General features: G+C 32.1%; 1 protein-coding gene across 2 annotated transcripts in view; it reads left to right on the top strand.

Moving 5' to 3' along the window:
• The first annotated feature begins 834 nt into the window (after positions 1-834).
• Positions 835-16653, top strand: part of LOC143236063 (PRA1 family protein 3-like) — a 31422-nt gene continuing 15603 nt past the window's right edge. Inside the window, exons 1-5 of one of the 2 annotated variants that reach the window (XM_076474319.1) lie at positions 835-1162; positions 2972-3117; positions 4361-4432; positions 4829-4964; positions 5619-5701. In XM_076474319.1, the coding sequence (XP_076330434.1) occupies positions 984-1162; positions 2972-3117; positions 4361-4432; positions 4829-4964; positions 5619-5667 (582 nt within the window). In that variant the 5' untranslated portion in view covers positions 835-983 and the 3' untranslated portion in view covers positions 5668-5701. The remainder of the gene's footprint in view (positions 1163-2971; positions 3118-4360; positions 4433-4828; positions 4965-5618; positions 5702-16653) is intronic. The other variant, XM_076474318.1, reaches the window with a different exon arrangement.

Raw genomic sequence — 16653 nt, 5'->3', positions numbered from 1 at the left:
TTAAGTATTTTTTGCCTAACGTGTTCCTCAGATACCTCCATCTTCATAAGAGTTTGTTTGATCAATGATTTAAAAAGTGGAGTTGGATTAGTTTCTTTTATTTATCTGAACATTTTTATACATGTTCTATTACATATTTTAGTCATTAAAGTATTTTACAAAGACAGAAATGATGATGTACTTTCTGTATTAAATTTTCGAACATTACTTATAGGATGACCCGATACAATAAGCGATTACGTTTTTCACTAAGTTGGCTAGTTTTGCGACTTTTATTATGGTTTATTGTGGGTAAATAGGAGTCTCTTAACTACAGTGGTTGTTTAAATATAGAGCTGTACAATGGTCTGTTTTCTGTTTACCACTGGTATCGCGTCTCCATCAGGTTCACAAAATTGCTTACCCAATTATTAAATGTATCATTGCCACTGTTTCAGAGAGCTATGCAACTGTTTATAATGTCACACCTCTGGGAGAGTACTTTATAGTTACACAGCTCTATTAGGATACCGTAATATTGTAACTCCTGACTCTTTTCAGAAGAAAAAGAAGAATTAATGTTGAAAGAAATATCAAGTTATATACTTCACTGGAAGGGTACTTTCCAGTAGCACAGCGATATATTTGCAAATTTACAACCAACGCTATAATCCGTTTTGATACCCGTGATGAATAGAGAACAGATAGCCCATTGTGTAATTTTTATGCTTAACTACAAACATACAAAGATGGGGACCGAGTTATGCGTATATTTTTTCCGCTCTGGCTTTTATCGGTTAAATGAAGAAAATCTCTCGTTTGCTCAAAGAAAACGCGATTGAAATTAACTTAGATATCTTTTTATGTCTTTTTCGACCTTTTAATTTGATATATAGTTATGAAGTTTAAGTAAAATAATAATAAATATTTACATTCAAACGAATTTCATCGTTTTTAAACAAATTTATGACCATTAGGTGACAGTGTAATCAAGAACTTTAAACATGGCAGAAGTGGAGGTTGCACCGTTAAGAAGTTTGGATGATTTTCTCTTGAGAACGGCGACATTTCAAATTCCAAACTTCAAAAACCTTGATAAATGGGCAAATCGTGTAATGAACAACCTGCTTTACTATCAGACAAATTACTTCGTGATGGCAACTTTGGTATTTCTGGTAATTGGGTTAGTAGTTGTATTTGTAATCAACTCCTTACTTCTTCCCACCAGTAATAACCCTCGTGAAAATAGAAAATATTTTATTTCTATTGTAAGATAGTGGCTCTGTATCTTTATGTAATGAAAAAAATTCGCACTTTATGTTCACACGTACATCATCAGGCATGTGTGTGAACACTTCAGTGTCAACGTTCGGAGCTGTCAAGTTTATTTATTAGACTAATGTGAGTAGAAGCTGTAATATCTGTAATTTTGAGACTTAGTGTTAACAGCCATATTAATGTGATGGCCTAACAGAAAGCTTGAAACCTACCAGTGCACAATTTTGACAAATTAAGTGTGTAGTAAAAGTATAATAATATATAAGATAGTGATGGTATTATATATACATATATATTCAGCAGAGAAGGTATCTTGTAACTAAATGGGATAACCTCACTAATAAAGAATAGTAAACTAGGGATTTTAATTAGGACTGTAATTAATATTTCATTTTCTTGTTATATCTGTTGAGTGTGTGGAAAGGAGTTTCATAAGAGTAGTGGTGAGTTTATTTTTGTTTAAGTTGTCAAAAAGTGCCGTGTTAGGAAATGCTGTCTTAGTTGGTAAACACTTTTTAGTGTGTGAGAGGTCTTGGGTTTGAATCTGAGCCTAGGAAATGATAAAATGTTGGAATGACCTTTAGATCATAAGGTATTAAACTGTACTTGAAGTATATTTATAAAACTTGAGCAAAAACTTGTGTCCTGTAGTAACCTCAATAGTATAATTCAGCATTTTGTAAATATTTTATCAACTATGTAAAAATGAAGAGCAATATTTCAAGTAGACTTTATTTCACATCATTCCTTGAATTCTAACAGCATACCATCTATGTGCTTTACGTTCAGTGTGTACTCTTCCCACAACATACCATTTGTGTGTACTCTTCCCACAACGTACCATCAATGTGCTTTACGTTCAGTGTGTACTCTTCCCACAACATACTCACCATCTATGTGCTTTATGTTCAGTGTGTACTCTTCCCACAATATACTCACCATCTGTGTGTACTCTTCCCACAACATACCATTTATGTGCCTTACGTTCAGTGTGTACTCTTCCCACAACATAGCTTGTGGGAATATTCTGTTTATTAACAAACATTTAAATGTACGTGTTTCTCTGAATAGATTATTAAATACAATATTTTTTAGAAGCTGAAATAAATCAATCATATCTTACATTACAACTATAATACAATACATAGCTCATGTTAGATAATTGTTGTTGATAAATGTGTGCACTAAAGCAAATGTCATTTAAAACATTATGAAAGAGTTTATTTTATCACTGTAGTGTTATCTATCATGCCAGTGTTATATGAAAAACATTTAGGTGTTCATTACTGTAGTGTTATCTCTCCTACAAATCTTATTTAAAACATATTTTAAAAGAGTTCATTACTGTAGTGTTATCTATCCAACAAGTGCTATGTAAAACATTTTAAAAGAGTTTCTTTTATTACTGTAGTGTTATCTATCTTACAAGTGGTATGTAAAACATATTTTAAAAGTTTCTTTTATCACTGTAGTGTTATCTATCTTACAAGTGCTATTTAAAACATTTTAAAATAGTTTCTTTTATTACTGTAGTGTTATCTATCTTACAAGTGGTATGTAAAACATATTTTAAAAGTTTCTTTTATTACTGTAGTGTTATCTATCCAACAAGTGCTATGTAAAACATTTTAAGTTACTTTTATTACTGTAGTGTTATCTATCTTACAAGTACTATTTAAAACATATTTTAAAAGAGTTTCTTTTATTACTATAGTGTTATCTATCCAACAGAGATGATTTGTGGAATGTTTGCTATCTCCATAGCTTTCAGTTTGTTCTATTATGTAACAAATACAAAACGATCTGCAATCCATTTTAAAGAAGAACATCCGTTCATCAGCTTGGCTGTCATTTTTTCAGGTAAATTTATCTGTCAATATTTATATAGTATAAAAAATATATTAGGTTGGATTTTACTTCAATGAATAATGCTGAATAGACTTTGCAAGGAAAGCTACTTGCAAAGTATTCAACCTCATTTAGGTTTCTTAAACTTTGAGGAAATAGACGTGTTTGTGGTGAAAATATTACTTTTGTACATGCCATGGCAGTCCAGTTCTATATATTGACTGTAATAACTAAGGGCATCTTACTCTTAGCCCATCAGGCCACTTATTATTTCTGCTATCAATTAATGCAAACTGGATACATTATAAACTAAGCTGTTTTTTATGATAGTTGGTACAAGTATGGATCACTGCTTACAAAGCTTTAGCAAGAATTTATAGAATTAAAAGATTTTCTACCTCACTCTGCTGGTTCAGAGATTGTATTGAGGTAACCAACTTCCTGATAATTGCTAACACTTAAATCATCTGTAGTTTTTAAAGTGAAAGGTTAAGTTCATGAAATATTGTCTCTGTGAAATTTCTAGAGTATGTACTATTTCATTTGCCAAATCACCTACTGGTGAGAATATTTTCATGGGTAATTTGGGAAATGTTCTACCTACACACTTTCAAAGTAACTTTATTTTTCTTTGCTTAAATGCATATCCAACTTACAGAAACTGTACCCCCCATTTATGTTTCAGTTCAAAGTTATGCTGTTATTGGTAGGTAGTGTTGTTATAGACAGATATTTAGAGCCACACATTGTCTGGTAGAATGTTTATCGTCTGTAAACTGTTTTAATGATAATGGTTAAACATTGAACTGTTGTAGAATGTTCTCGTCTATAAACTGTTTTAATGATAATGGTTACGTAATGAACTGTCGTAGAATGTTATCGCCTGTAAACTGTTTTAGTGATAATGGTTACGTAATGAACTGTCGTAGAATCTTATCGCCTGTAAACTGTTTTAATGATAATGGTTGCGTATTGAACTGTTGCAGAATGTTTTCGCCTGTAAACTGTTTTAATGATAATGGTTGCGTATTGAACTGTTGCAGAATGTTTTCATCTGTAAATTGTGTTAATGATAATGGTTACGTATTGAATTGTTGTAGAATGTTATGATCCACTGCATATAAATAATCATTTGTTAAGATGCCATTTCGCTGTATTTGTGTTTTTAAAAAGTACGTGGTTATAAAGTAATTTCTGGTGATGACTTCATTTTTCTAATTCAATGTGTTTACTTCACCTTGGTTTTTAATTACAGGTGGTTACTTCATTGTCTACGTGTTTGGAGCTGTCATTGTATTTCTCTTTGGGATTGCACTTCCTCTCTTACGTGAGTGGCTACTATGGACATAAGTAACTAGTGAAGTCGGTTTCTAGCTTATAAATTTCAGCAGTTAGAAATTTCTGGTTTCTACTTGTAACTAATTAATATCCCAATATACTTCTTGTGAATAAGATACCTCTATCACACTAAATATTCACAACATACATTTGTCACAACTCGTGTATATCATTGTTTTAAAATCTACAAACACTGAAGTATAAATTAGATGATTAATTAATAAAAAAATGTATACATTTGTGTACACGTATGTATGTGTGTGTGTGTGTGTGTATTCATGGCTCAGTTTTTCATCATTTTTAAACTGATGATTGTTTGTGGTTCAGTTCCTTTTTCAAACTGATGATTGTTTGTGGTTCAGTTCCTTTTTCATCTATTTTGAAGTGATCATCATTCATGCTTCACTGAGGTTAAGGAACTTTAAGAACAAGCTGACAAACAGGATCGAGACAGTTGGTTTACGGAGGACTCCCATGGGAATTTTCTTGGAAGCCCTGGGTCAGGAACCAGAAACCACAGTGTAAGTATGCACTATGGATTTTTTTTTATCAGGAATTAACGGTAGCAGTAGTGATACTTGTGAACATTTTTCTAAGATATGAATTAACAACAAATTCATTAGTTGTTGAAAGTTCAGCAGAAGGGGGAGAATGTGTGTAAAACCTTATCTAGTAAAGTTCATTACAAAAACATGAGTGATTTGAAACAGTTTAATATTTTTAAATGTAATTGTCTATACACTGAGTAAAGTGGTGTCAGTCTTATAAACATGGGACAAGTTGATTATAAAAGATATTCTATTTTAAATATCATCTTACAGAAAGTTGTATAACCTTATGTTTGTGTGAAAAACCTGGTGTGTTTTAGTTGTAAAATCTGATGTCTGTAGTAAACACACCAATTTTTTTTACTACAGATATCAAATTATACAAGTAGAACACACCAATTTTTTTACTACAGACATCAGGTTATAAAACTAGAACACACCAATTTTTTACTACAGACATCTGGTTATATAACTAGAACACACCAAGCTTTCACTACAGATATCAGGTTATACAAGCTTAATGTGTTCTAGTTGTGTAAAGAGATGTATGTGGTACAAATCTTGGTGTGTAATAGTTGTATGACCTGATGTCTGTAGTAAAAACATGTTAATATTTTCTGTTTCTAGGATTGCAGCTGCTTCTGATTCTTGGACTGGACGATTTGGGAAAAGTTGACAAGGATGAGTTAAGATGCACACATTTGTAAAATGTATCATTTATTATTTGAGCTTTTGTTAGCTCCTGTCTTATAGTACTTTTTTCTGGAAAATGTTTTTGTTCTCTTTGAGTTGCATTTTATAATATCGTCTCTTAAGATACTTTTAATTTGCTCAAATTACATACATACTGATATAATAAATGCTTTATGTGTTGTTGTGATTATTCTTTTGGCTTGTTTTGTTCAAGTCAAAAACAGTATATATATATGATCTATTGTTCTTAAAGTTTTTCCTTCTTGTACTGAACATTAAAGTTAGGGTAACTTTCAGTGTAGATTTCAAGAACTTTATCACTTCTACATACACATACTAGAACTTACAAGAACTTTATCACTTCCACATACACATACTAGAACTTACAAGAACTTTATCACTTCTACATACACATACTAGAACTTACAAGAACTTTATCACTTCCACATACACATACTAGAACTTACAAGAACTTTATCACTTCTACATACACATACTAGAACTTACAAGAACTTTATCACTTCTACATACACATACTAGAACTTACAAGAACTTTATCACTTCCACATACACATACTAGAACTTACAAGAACTTTATCACTTCTACATACACATACTAGAACTTACAAGAACTTTATCACTTCTACATACACATACTAGAACTTACAAGAACTTTATCACTTCTACATACACATACTAGAACTTACAAGAACTTTATCACTTCTACATACACATACTAGAACTTACAAGAACTTTATCACTTCTACATACACATACTAGAACTTACAAGAACTTTATCACTTCTACATACACATACTAGAACTTACAAGAACTTTATCACTTCTACATACACATACTAGAACTTACAAGAACTTTATCACTTCCACATACACATACTAGGACTTACAAGAACTTTATCACTTCTACATACACATACTAGGACTTACAAGAACTTTATCACTTCTACATACACATACTAGAACTTACAAGAACTTTATCACTTCCACATACACATACTAGAACTTACAAGAACTTTATCACTTCTACATGCACATACTAGGACTTACAAGAACTTTATCACTTCTACATACACATACTAGAACTTACAAGAACTTTAATCACTTCTACATACACATACTAGGACTTACAAGAACTTTATCACTTCTACATACACATACTAGAACTTACAAGAACTTTATCACTTCTACATACACATACTAGAACTTACAAGAACTTTATCACTTCTACATACACATACTAGAACTTACAAGAACTTTATCACTTCTACATACACATACTAGAACTTACAAGAACTTTATCACTTCTACATACACATACTAGAACTTACAAGAACTTTATCACTTCCACATACACATACTAGAACTTACAAGAACTTTATCACTTCTACATACACATACTAGAACTTACAAGAACTTTATCACTTCTACATACACATACTAGAACTTACAAGAACTTTATCACTTCCACATACACATACTAGAACTTACAAGAACTTTATCACTTCTACATACACATACTAGAACTTACAAGAACTTTATCACTTCTACATACACATACTAGAACTTACAAGAACTTTATCACTTCTACATACACATACTAGAACTTACAAGAACTTTATCACTTCTACATACACATACTAGAACTTACTTTTCAGATTACATTGGTTGTTGTACATATTTAAGTGTGTGTAATAAGATTGTGAATTATATTCATAATTAAAACATTTACTTTATACAAAAGTTATTAAAATAGAGATATATCAGTAAAGTAAATCATTTAAGTATTTCCTTCAATAAGGCATTGGTGTTGGCATTAGTTTCATGTGACAGCAATGTGTTTGTTTTCTGGCAATTTTAGTTCTAATTACTATGTTATTTAATAAACTGTCAGTTATGTAAGATTGCGTCAACACAAGAAATAGTTGGATGTTTATGAAACATTTGTCTAGAAGCTGATAAATGTCTTCAAGTATATACTTTTTATAAGAAATCAGATCATAATTTGATACATGTGTTTAAATAAAAAAACACTAATTCTACCTGGATAGATCACATAGGGTTAATTAAATTTATAGAAATAATATCTGACGATGTGTGTGTTTCATACTGGTGTTAACAGTTTCAACAATTATAACTGAAATAGTGGCTGAGGATATGTGTGCTTCATACTGATGTTAACAGTTTCAACAATTATAGCAACTGAAATTGTGGCTGAGGATGTGTGTTTCGTACTGATGTTAATAGTTTCAACAGTCATAATAACTGAAATAGTGGCAGAGGATATGTGTGTTTCATACTGATGTTAACAGTTTCAACAGTTATAACAACTGAAATAGTGGCTGAGGATATGTGTGTTTCATACTGGTGTTAACAGTTTCAACAACAAAAATAACTGAAATAGTGGCTGAGGATATGTGTTTCATACTGGTGTTAACAGTTTCAATAATTATACGACTGAAATAGTGGCTGAGGATATGTGTGTTTTATACTGGTGTTAACGGTTTCAACAATTATAATAACTGAAAGAGTGGCTGAGGATATGTGTGTTTCATACTGGTGTTAACAGTTTCAACAACAAAAATAACTGAAATAGTGGCTGAGGATATGTGTTTCATACTGGTGTTAATAGTTTCAATAATTATAATAACTGAAAGAGTGGCTGAGGATATGTGTGTTTCATTCTAATGTTAACAGTTTCAACAATTATGAGAACTGAAATAGTGATTGAGGATATGTGTGTTTCATATTGGTGTTAACAGTTTCAACAATTTTGAGAACTGAAAGAGTGGCTGAGGATATGTGTGTTTCATACTGGTGTTAACAGTTTCAACAATTATAACTGAAATAGAGGCTGAGGATATGTGTGCTTCATACTGATCTTAACAGTTTCAACAATTATAGCAACTGAAATTATGGCTGAGGATGTGTGTTTCGTACTGATGTTAATAGTTTCAACAGTCATAATAACTGAAATAGTGGCAGAGGATATGTGTGTTTCATACTGATGTTAACAGTTTCAACAGTTATAACAACTGAAATAGTGGCTGAGGATATGTGTGTTTGATACTGGTGTTAACAGTTTCAACAATTTTAACTGAAATTGTGGCTGAGGATGTATGTTTTATAGTGGTTTTAACCGTTTCAACAGTTATAACAACTGAAATATTGGCTGAGGATATATGTGTTTCATACTGGTGTTAACAGTTTCAACAGTTATAACAACTGAAATAGTGGCTGAGGATATGTGTGTTTCATACTGGTGTTAACAGTTTCAATAATTATACAGTTGAAATAGTGGCTGAGGATATGTGTGTTTCATAGTGGTGTTAATAGTTTCAACATTTATAACAACTGAAATAGTGGGTGGGGATATGTGTGATTCAATAATTATAAGAACTGAAATTGTGGCTGAGGATGTGTGTTTTATACTGGTGTTAACGGTTTCAATAATTATAACTGAAATAGTACCTTAGGATATGTGTGTTTCATATTTGTGTCAACAGTTTCAAGAAATATAAGAACTGAAATAGTGGCTGAGTCTATGTGTTTCATACTGGTGTTAACAGTTTCAAAAATTATAACAATTGCAATAGTGGCTGAGGATATGTATGCTTCATATTGGTATTAACAGTTTCATCAGTTATAAGAACAGAAATAGTGGCTGAGGATATGTGTGTTTCACACTGGTGTTAACAGTTTCAAGAATTATAACAACTGAAATATTGGCTGAGGATATGTGTGTTTCAATAATTATAAGAACTGAAATAGTGGCTGAATATATTTGTGTTTCATACTGGTGTTAACAGTTTCATCAATTATAACAACTGAAATAGTGGCTTAGGATATGTGTGTTTCATACTGGTGTTAACAGTTTCAACAATTATAACAACTGAAAGAGTAGCTGAGGATATGTGCGTTTCATACTGGTGTTAACAGTTTCAAGAATTATAGCACCTGAAATAGTGGCTGAGGATATGTTTTTCATACTGATGTTAACAATTTCAAAAATTATAACAACTGAAATAGTGGCTGAGGATATCTGTGTTTCATAATGGTGTTTATTGTTTCAACAATTATAATGACTGAAATAGTGGCTGAGGATATGTGTGTTTCATACTGGTGTTAACACTTTCAATAATTATACAGTTGAAATAGTGGCTGAGGATATGTGTGTTTTATACTGGTGTTAACAGTTTCAACAATTATAATAACTGAAATAGTGGCTGAGGATATGTGTGGTCCACACTTGTGTTAACAGTTTCAACAATTATAATTGAAATAGTGGCTGAGGATATGTGTGCTTCATACTGATGTTAACAGTTTGAATAATTGTAACAATTGAAATAGTGGCTGAGAATGTGTTTCATACATTCAGTGTTAACAGTTTCAACAGTCATAATAACTGAAATAGTGCCTGAGGATATGTGTGTTTCATACTGGTGTTAAGAATTTCAACACTTATAATAACTGAAATAGTGGCAGAGGATATGTGTGTTTCATACTGGTGTTAACAGTTTCAATACTTATAACTGAAATTGTGGCTGAAGATGTATGTTTTATAGTGGTGTTAACCATTTCAATAAGTATAGCACCTGAATTGCTGGCACAGCATGTGTGTTTCATACTGGTGTTAACAGTTTCAGTAATTATACGACTGAAATAGTGGCTGAGGATATGTGTTTCATACTGGTGTTAATAGTTTTATCAATTATAACAACTGAAATAGTGGCTGAGGATTTGTGTTTCATAATGGTGTTAATAGTTTCAAGAATTATAATAACTGAAATAGTGGCTGAGGATATGTGTGTTTCATACTGGTCTTAAAGGTTTCAACAGTTATAAGAACTGAAATTGTGGCTGAGGATGTGTGTTTCATACTTGTGTCAACAGTTTTAAAAATTATAACCTCTGAAATAGTGGCTGAGGATATGTGTGTTTCATACTTGTGTCAACAGTTTCAACAATTATAACAACTGAAATTGTGGCTGAGTATGTGTGTTTCATAGTGGTGTTAATAGTTTCAACAATTATAACTGAAATAGTGGGTGGGGATATGTGTGATTCATACTGGTGTTAACAGCTTCAACAATTATAACCTCTGAAATAGTGGCTGAGGATATGTGTGTTTCAATAATTATAAGAACTGAAATTGTGGCTGAGGATGTGTTTTTCATACTGGTATTAACAGTTTCAACAGTTATAATAACTGAAATAGTGCCTGAGGATATGTATGCTTCATACTAGTGTTAACAGTTTCAACAATTATAACAACTGAAAGAGTGGCTGAGGACATGTGCATTTCATACTGGTGTTAACAGTTTCAAGAATTATAGCACCTGAATTGCTGGCTGAGGATATTGTGTGTTTGATACTGGTGTTAATAGTTTCAACAATTATAACTGAAATAGTGGCTGAGGATATGTATGCTTCATACTGATGTTAACCTTTTCAACAATTATAGCAACTGAAATTGTGGCTGAGGATGTGTGTTTCATACTGATGTTAATAGTTTCAACAGTCATAATAACTTAAATAGTGGCCGAGGATATGTGTGTTTCATACTGGTGTTAACAGTTTCAACAATTATAACAACTGAAATAGAGGCTGAGGATATGTGTGTTTTATACTGGTGTTAACAGTTTCAATAATATTAATTGAAATAGTGGCTGAGGATATGTGTGTTTCATACTGATGTTAACAGTTTCAATAGTTATAACAGCTGAAATAGTGGTTGAGGATATGTGTGTTTCATACTGATGATAACAGTTTCAACAATTATAACTGAAAGAGTGGCTGAGGATATGTGTGTTTCATACTTGTGTCAACAGTTTCAAAAATTATAACCTCTGAAATAGTGGCTGAGGATATGTGTGTTTCATACTTGTGTCAACAGTTTCAAGAATTATAGCACCTGAATTGCTGGCTGAGGATATTGTGTGTTTGATACTGGTGTTAATAGTTTCAACAATTATAACTGAAATAGTGGGTGGGGATATGTGTGATTCATACTGGTGTTAACAGCTTCAACAATTATAACCTCTGAAATAGTGGCTGAGGATATGTGTGTTTCAATAATTATAAGAACTGAAATTGTGGCTGAGGATGTGTTTTTCATACTGGTATTAACAGTTTCAACAGTTATAATAACTGAAATAGTGCCTGAGGATATGTATGCTTCATACTAGTGTTAACAGTTTCAACAATTATAACAACTGAAAGAGTGGCTGAGGACATACGCATTTCATACTGGTGTTAACAGTTTCAAGAATTATAGCACCTGAATTGCTGGCTGAGGATATTGTGTGTTTGATACTGGTGTTAATAGTTTCAACAATTATAACTGAAATAGTGGCTGAGGATATGTATGCTTCATACTGATGTTAACCTTTTCAACAATTATAGCAACTGAAATTGTGGCTGAGGATGTGTGTTTCATACTGATGTTAATAGTTTCAACAGTCATAATAACTTAAATAGTGGCCGAGGATATGTGTGTTTCATACTGGTGTTAACAGTTTCAACAATTATAACAACTGAAATAGAGGCTGAGGATATGTGTGTTTTATACTGGTGTTAACAGTTTCAATAATATTAATTGAAATAGTGGCTGAGGATATGTGTGTTTCATACTGATGTTAACAGTTTCAATAGTTATAACAGCTGAAATAGTGGTTGAGGATATGTGTGTTTCATACTGATGATAACAGTTTCAACAATTATAACTGAAAGAGTGGCTGAGGATATGTGTGTTTCATACTGGTGTTAACAGTTTCAACAATTATAACAACTGAAATAGTGGCTGAGGATATGTGTGTTTTATACTGGTGTTAAAGGTTTCAACAGTGATAACAACTGAAATAGTGGCTGAGGATATGTGTGTTTCAATAATTATAAGAACTGAAATTGTGGCTGACGATGTGTGTTTCATACTTGTGTCAACAGTTTCAACAATTATAACAACTGAAATTGTGGCTGAGTATGTGTGTTTCATAGTGGTGTTAATAGTTTCAACAATTATAACAACTGAAATAGTGGGTGGGGATATGTGTGATTCATACTGGTGTTAACAGCTTCAACAATTATAACCTCTGAAATAGTGGCTGAGGATATGTGTGTTTCAATAATTATAAGAACTGAAATTGTGGCTGAGGATGTGTTTTCATACTGGTGTTAACAGTTTCAACAGTTATAATAACTGAAATAGTGCCTGAGGATATGTATGCTTCATACTAGTGTTAACAGTTTCAACAATTATAACAACTGAAAGAGTGGCTGAGGACATGAGCATTTCATACTGGTGTTAACAGTTTCAAGAATTATAGCACCTGAATTGCTGGCTGAGGATATTGTGTGTTTGATACTGGTGTTAATAGTTCCAACAATTATAATTGAAATAGTGGGTGGGGATATGTGTGATTCATACTGGTGTTAACAGCTTCAACAATTATAACCTCTGAAATAGTGGCTGAGGATATGTGTGTTTCAATAATTATAAGAACTGAAATTGTGGCTGAGGATGTGTTTCTCATACTGGTATTAACAGTTTCAACAGTTATAATAACTGAAATAGTGCCTGAGGATATGTATGTTTCATACTAGTGTTAACAGTTTCAACAGTTATAATAACTGAAATAGTGCCTGAGGATATGTATGTTTCATACTAGTGTTAACAGTTTCAACAATTATAACAACTGAAAGAGTGGCTGAGGACATGTGCATTTCATACTGGTGTTAACAGTTTCAAGAATTATAGCACCTGAATTGCTGGCTGAGGATATTGTGTGTTTGATACTGGTGTTAATAGTTTCAACAGTTATAACTGAAATAGTGGCTGAGGATATGTATGCTTCATACTGATGTTAACCTTTTCAACAATTATAGCAACTGAAATTGTGGCTGAGGATGTGTGTTTCATACTGATGTTAATAGTTTCAACAGTCATAATAACTTAAATAGTGGCCGAGGATATGTGTGTTTCATACTGGTGTTAACAGTTTCAACAATTATAACAACTGAAATAGAGGCTGAGGATATGTGTGTTTTATACTGGTGTTAACAGTTTCAATAATATTAATTGAAATAGTGGCTGAGGATATGTGTGCTTCATACTGATCTTAACAGTTTCAACAATTATAGCAACTGAAATTATGGCTGAGGATGTGTGTTTCGTACTGATGTTAATAGTTTCAACAGTCATAATAACTGAAATAGTGGCAGAGGATATGTGTGTTTCATACTGATGTTAACAGTTTCAACAGTTATAACAGCTGAAATAGTGGCTGAGGATATGTGTGTTTGATACTGGTGTTAACAGTTTCAACAATTTTAACGGAAATTGTGGCTGAGGATGTATGTTTTATAGTGGTTTTAACCGTTTCAACAGTTATAACAACTGAAATAGTGGCTGAATATATTTGTTTCATACTGGTGTTAACAGTTTCATCAATTATAACAACTGAAATAGTGGCTTAGGATATGTGTGTTTCATACTGGTGTTAACAGTTTCAACAATTATAACAACTGAAAGAGTAGCTGAGGATATGTGCGTTTCATACTGGTGTTAACAGTTTCAAGAATTATAGCACCTGAAATAGTGGCTGAGGATATGTTTTTCATACTGATGTTAACAATTTCAAAAATTATAACTGAAATAGTGGCTGAGGATATCTGTGTTTCATAATGGTGTTTATTGTTTCAACAATTATAATGACTGAAATAGTGGCTGAGGATATGTGTGTTTCATACTGGTGTTAACAGTTTCAATAATTATACAGTTGAAATAGTGGCTGAATATATTTGTGTTTCATACTGGTGTTAACAGTTTCATCAATGAAAACAACTGAAATAGTGGCTTAGGTTATGTGTGTTTCATACTGGTGTTAACAGTTTCAATAATTATACAGTTGAAATAGTGGCTGAGGATATGTGTTTCATAGTGGTGTTAATAGTTTCAACATTTATAACAACTGAAATAGTGGGTGGGGATATGTGTGATTCATACTGGTGTTAACAGCTTCAACAATTATAACCTCTGAAATAGTGGCTGAGGATATGTGTGTTTCAATAATTATAAGAACTGAAATTGTGGCTGAGGATGTGTGTTTCATACTGGTGTCAACAGTTTCAATAATTATAACTGAAATAGTACCTTAGGATATGTGTGTTTCATATTTGTGTCAACAGTTTCAAGAAATATAAGAACTGAAATAGTGGCTGAGTCTATGTGTTTCATACTGGTGTTAACAGTTTCAAAAATTATAACAATTGCAATAGTGGCTGAGGATATGTATGCTTCATATTGGTATTAACAGTTTCATCAGTTATAAGAACAGAAATAGTGGCTGAGGATATGTGTGTTTCACACTGGTGTTAACAGTTTCAAGAATTATAACAACTGAAATATTGGCTGAGGATATGTGTGTTTCAATAATTATAAGAACTGAAATAGTGGCTGAATATATTTGTTTCATACTGGTGTTAACAGTTTCATCAATTATAACAACTGAAATAGTGGCTTAGGATATGTGTGTTTCATACTGGTGTTAACAGTTTCAACAATTATAACAACTGAAAGAGTAGCTGAGGATATGTGCGTTTCATACTGGTGTTAACAGTTTCAAGAATTATAGCACCTGAAATAGTGGCTGAGGATATGTTTTTCATACTGATGTTAACAATTTCAAAAATTATAACTGAAATAGTGGCTGAGGATATCTGTGTTTCATAATGGTGTTTATTGTTTCAACAATTATAATGACTGAAATAGTGGCTGAGGATATGTGTGTTTCATACTGGTGTTAACAGTTTCAATAATTATACAGTTGAAATAGTGGCTGAATATATTTGTGTTTCATACTGGTGTTAACAGTTTCATCAATTATAACAAATGAAATAGTGGCTTAGGATATGTGTGTTTCATACTGGTGTTAACAGTTTCAACAATTATAACAACTGAAAGAGTAGCTGAGGATATGTGCGTTTCATACTGGTGTTAACAGTTTCAAGAATTATAGCACCTGAAATAGTGGCTGAGGATATGTTTTTCATACTGATGTTAACAATTTCAAAAATTATAACAACTGAAATAGTGGCTGAGGATATCTGTGTTTCATAATGGTGTTTATTGTTTCAACAATTATAATGACTGAAATAGTGGCTGAGGATATCTGTGTTTCATAATGGTGTTTATTGTTTCAACAATTATAATGACTGAAATAGTGGCTGAGGATATGTGTGTTTCATACTGGTGTTAACAGTTTCAATAATTATACAGTTGAAATAGTGGCTGAGGATATGTGTGTTTCATACTGGTGTTAACAGTTTCAACAATTATAATAACTGAAATAGTGGCTGAGGATATGTGTGGTCCACACTTGTGTTAACAGTTTCAACAATTATAATTGAAATAGTGGCTGAGGATATGTGTGCTTCATACTGATGTTAACAGTTTGAATAATTGTAACAATTGAAATAGTGGCTGAGAATGTGTTTCATACATTCAGTGTTAACAGTTTCAACGGTCATAATAACTGAAATAGTGCCTGAGGATATGTGTGTTTCATACTGGTGTTAAGAATTTCAACACTTATAATAACTGAAATAGTGGCAGAGGATATGTGTGTTTCATACTGGTGTTAACAGTTTCAATACTTATAACTGAAATTGTGGCTGAAGATGTATGTTTTATAGTGGTATTAACCATTTGAATAAGTATAGCACCTGAATTGCTGGCAGAGCATATGTGTTTCATACTGGTGTTAACAGTTTCAGTAATTATACGACTGAAATAGTGGCTGAGGATATGTGTGTTTCATACTGGTGTTAATAGTTTCAAGAATTATAATAACTGAAATAGTGGCTGAGGATATGTGTGTTTCATACTGGTCTTAAAGGTTTCAACAGTTATAAGAACTGAAATTTTGGCTGAGGATGTGTTTTTCATACTGGTA

This window comes from Tachypleus tridentatus, chromosome 13 (genome assembly GCF_004210375.1).
Source record: "Tachypleus tridentatus isolate NWPU-2018 chromosome 13, ASM421037v1, whole genome shotgun sequence".
In the NCBI taxonomy this organism is placed as follows: domain Eukaryota; kingdom Metazoa; phylum Arthropoda; class Merostomata; order Xiphosura; family Limulidae; genus Tachypleus; species Tachypleus tridentatus.
Note: the sequence above shows the minus strand (reverse complement) of the source record. Positions and strands in the feature narration are given on the sequence as shown.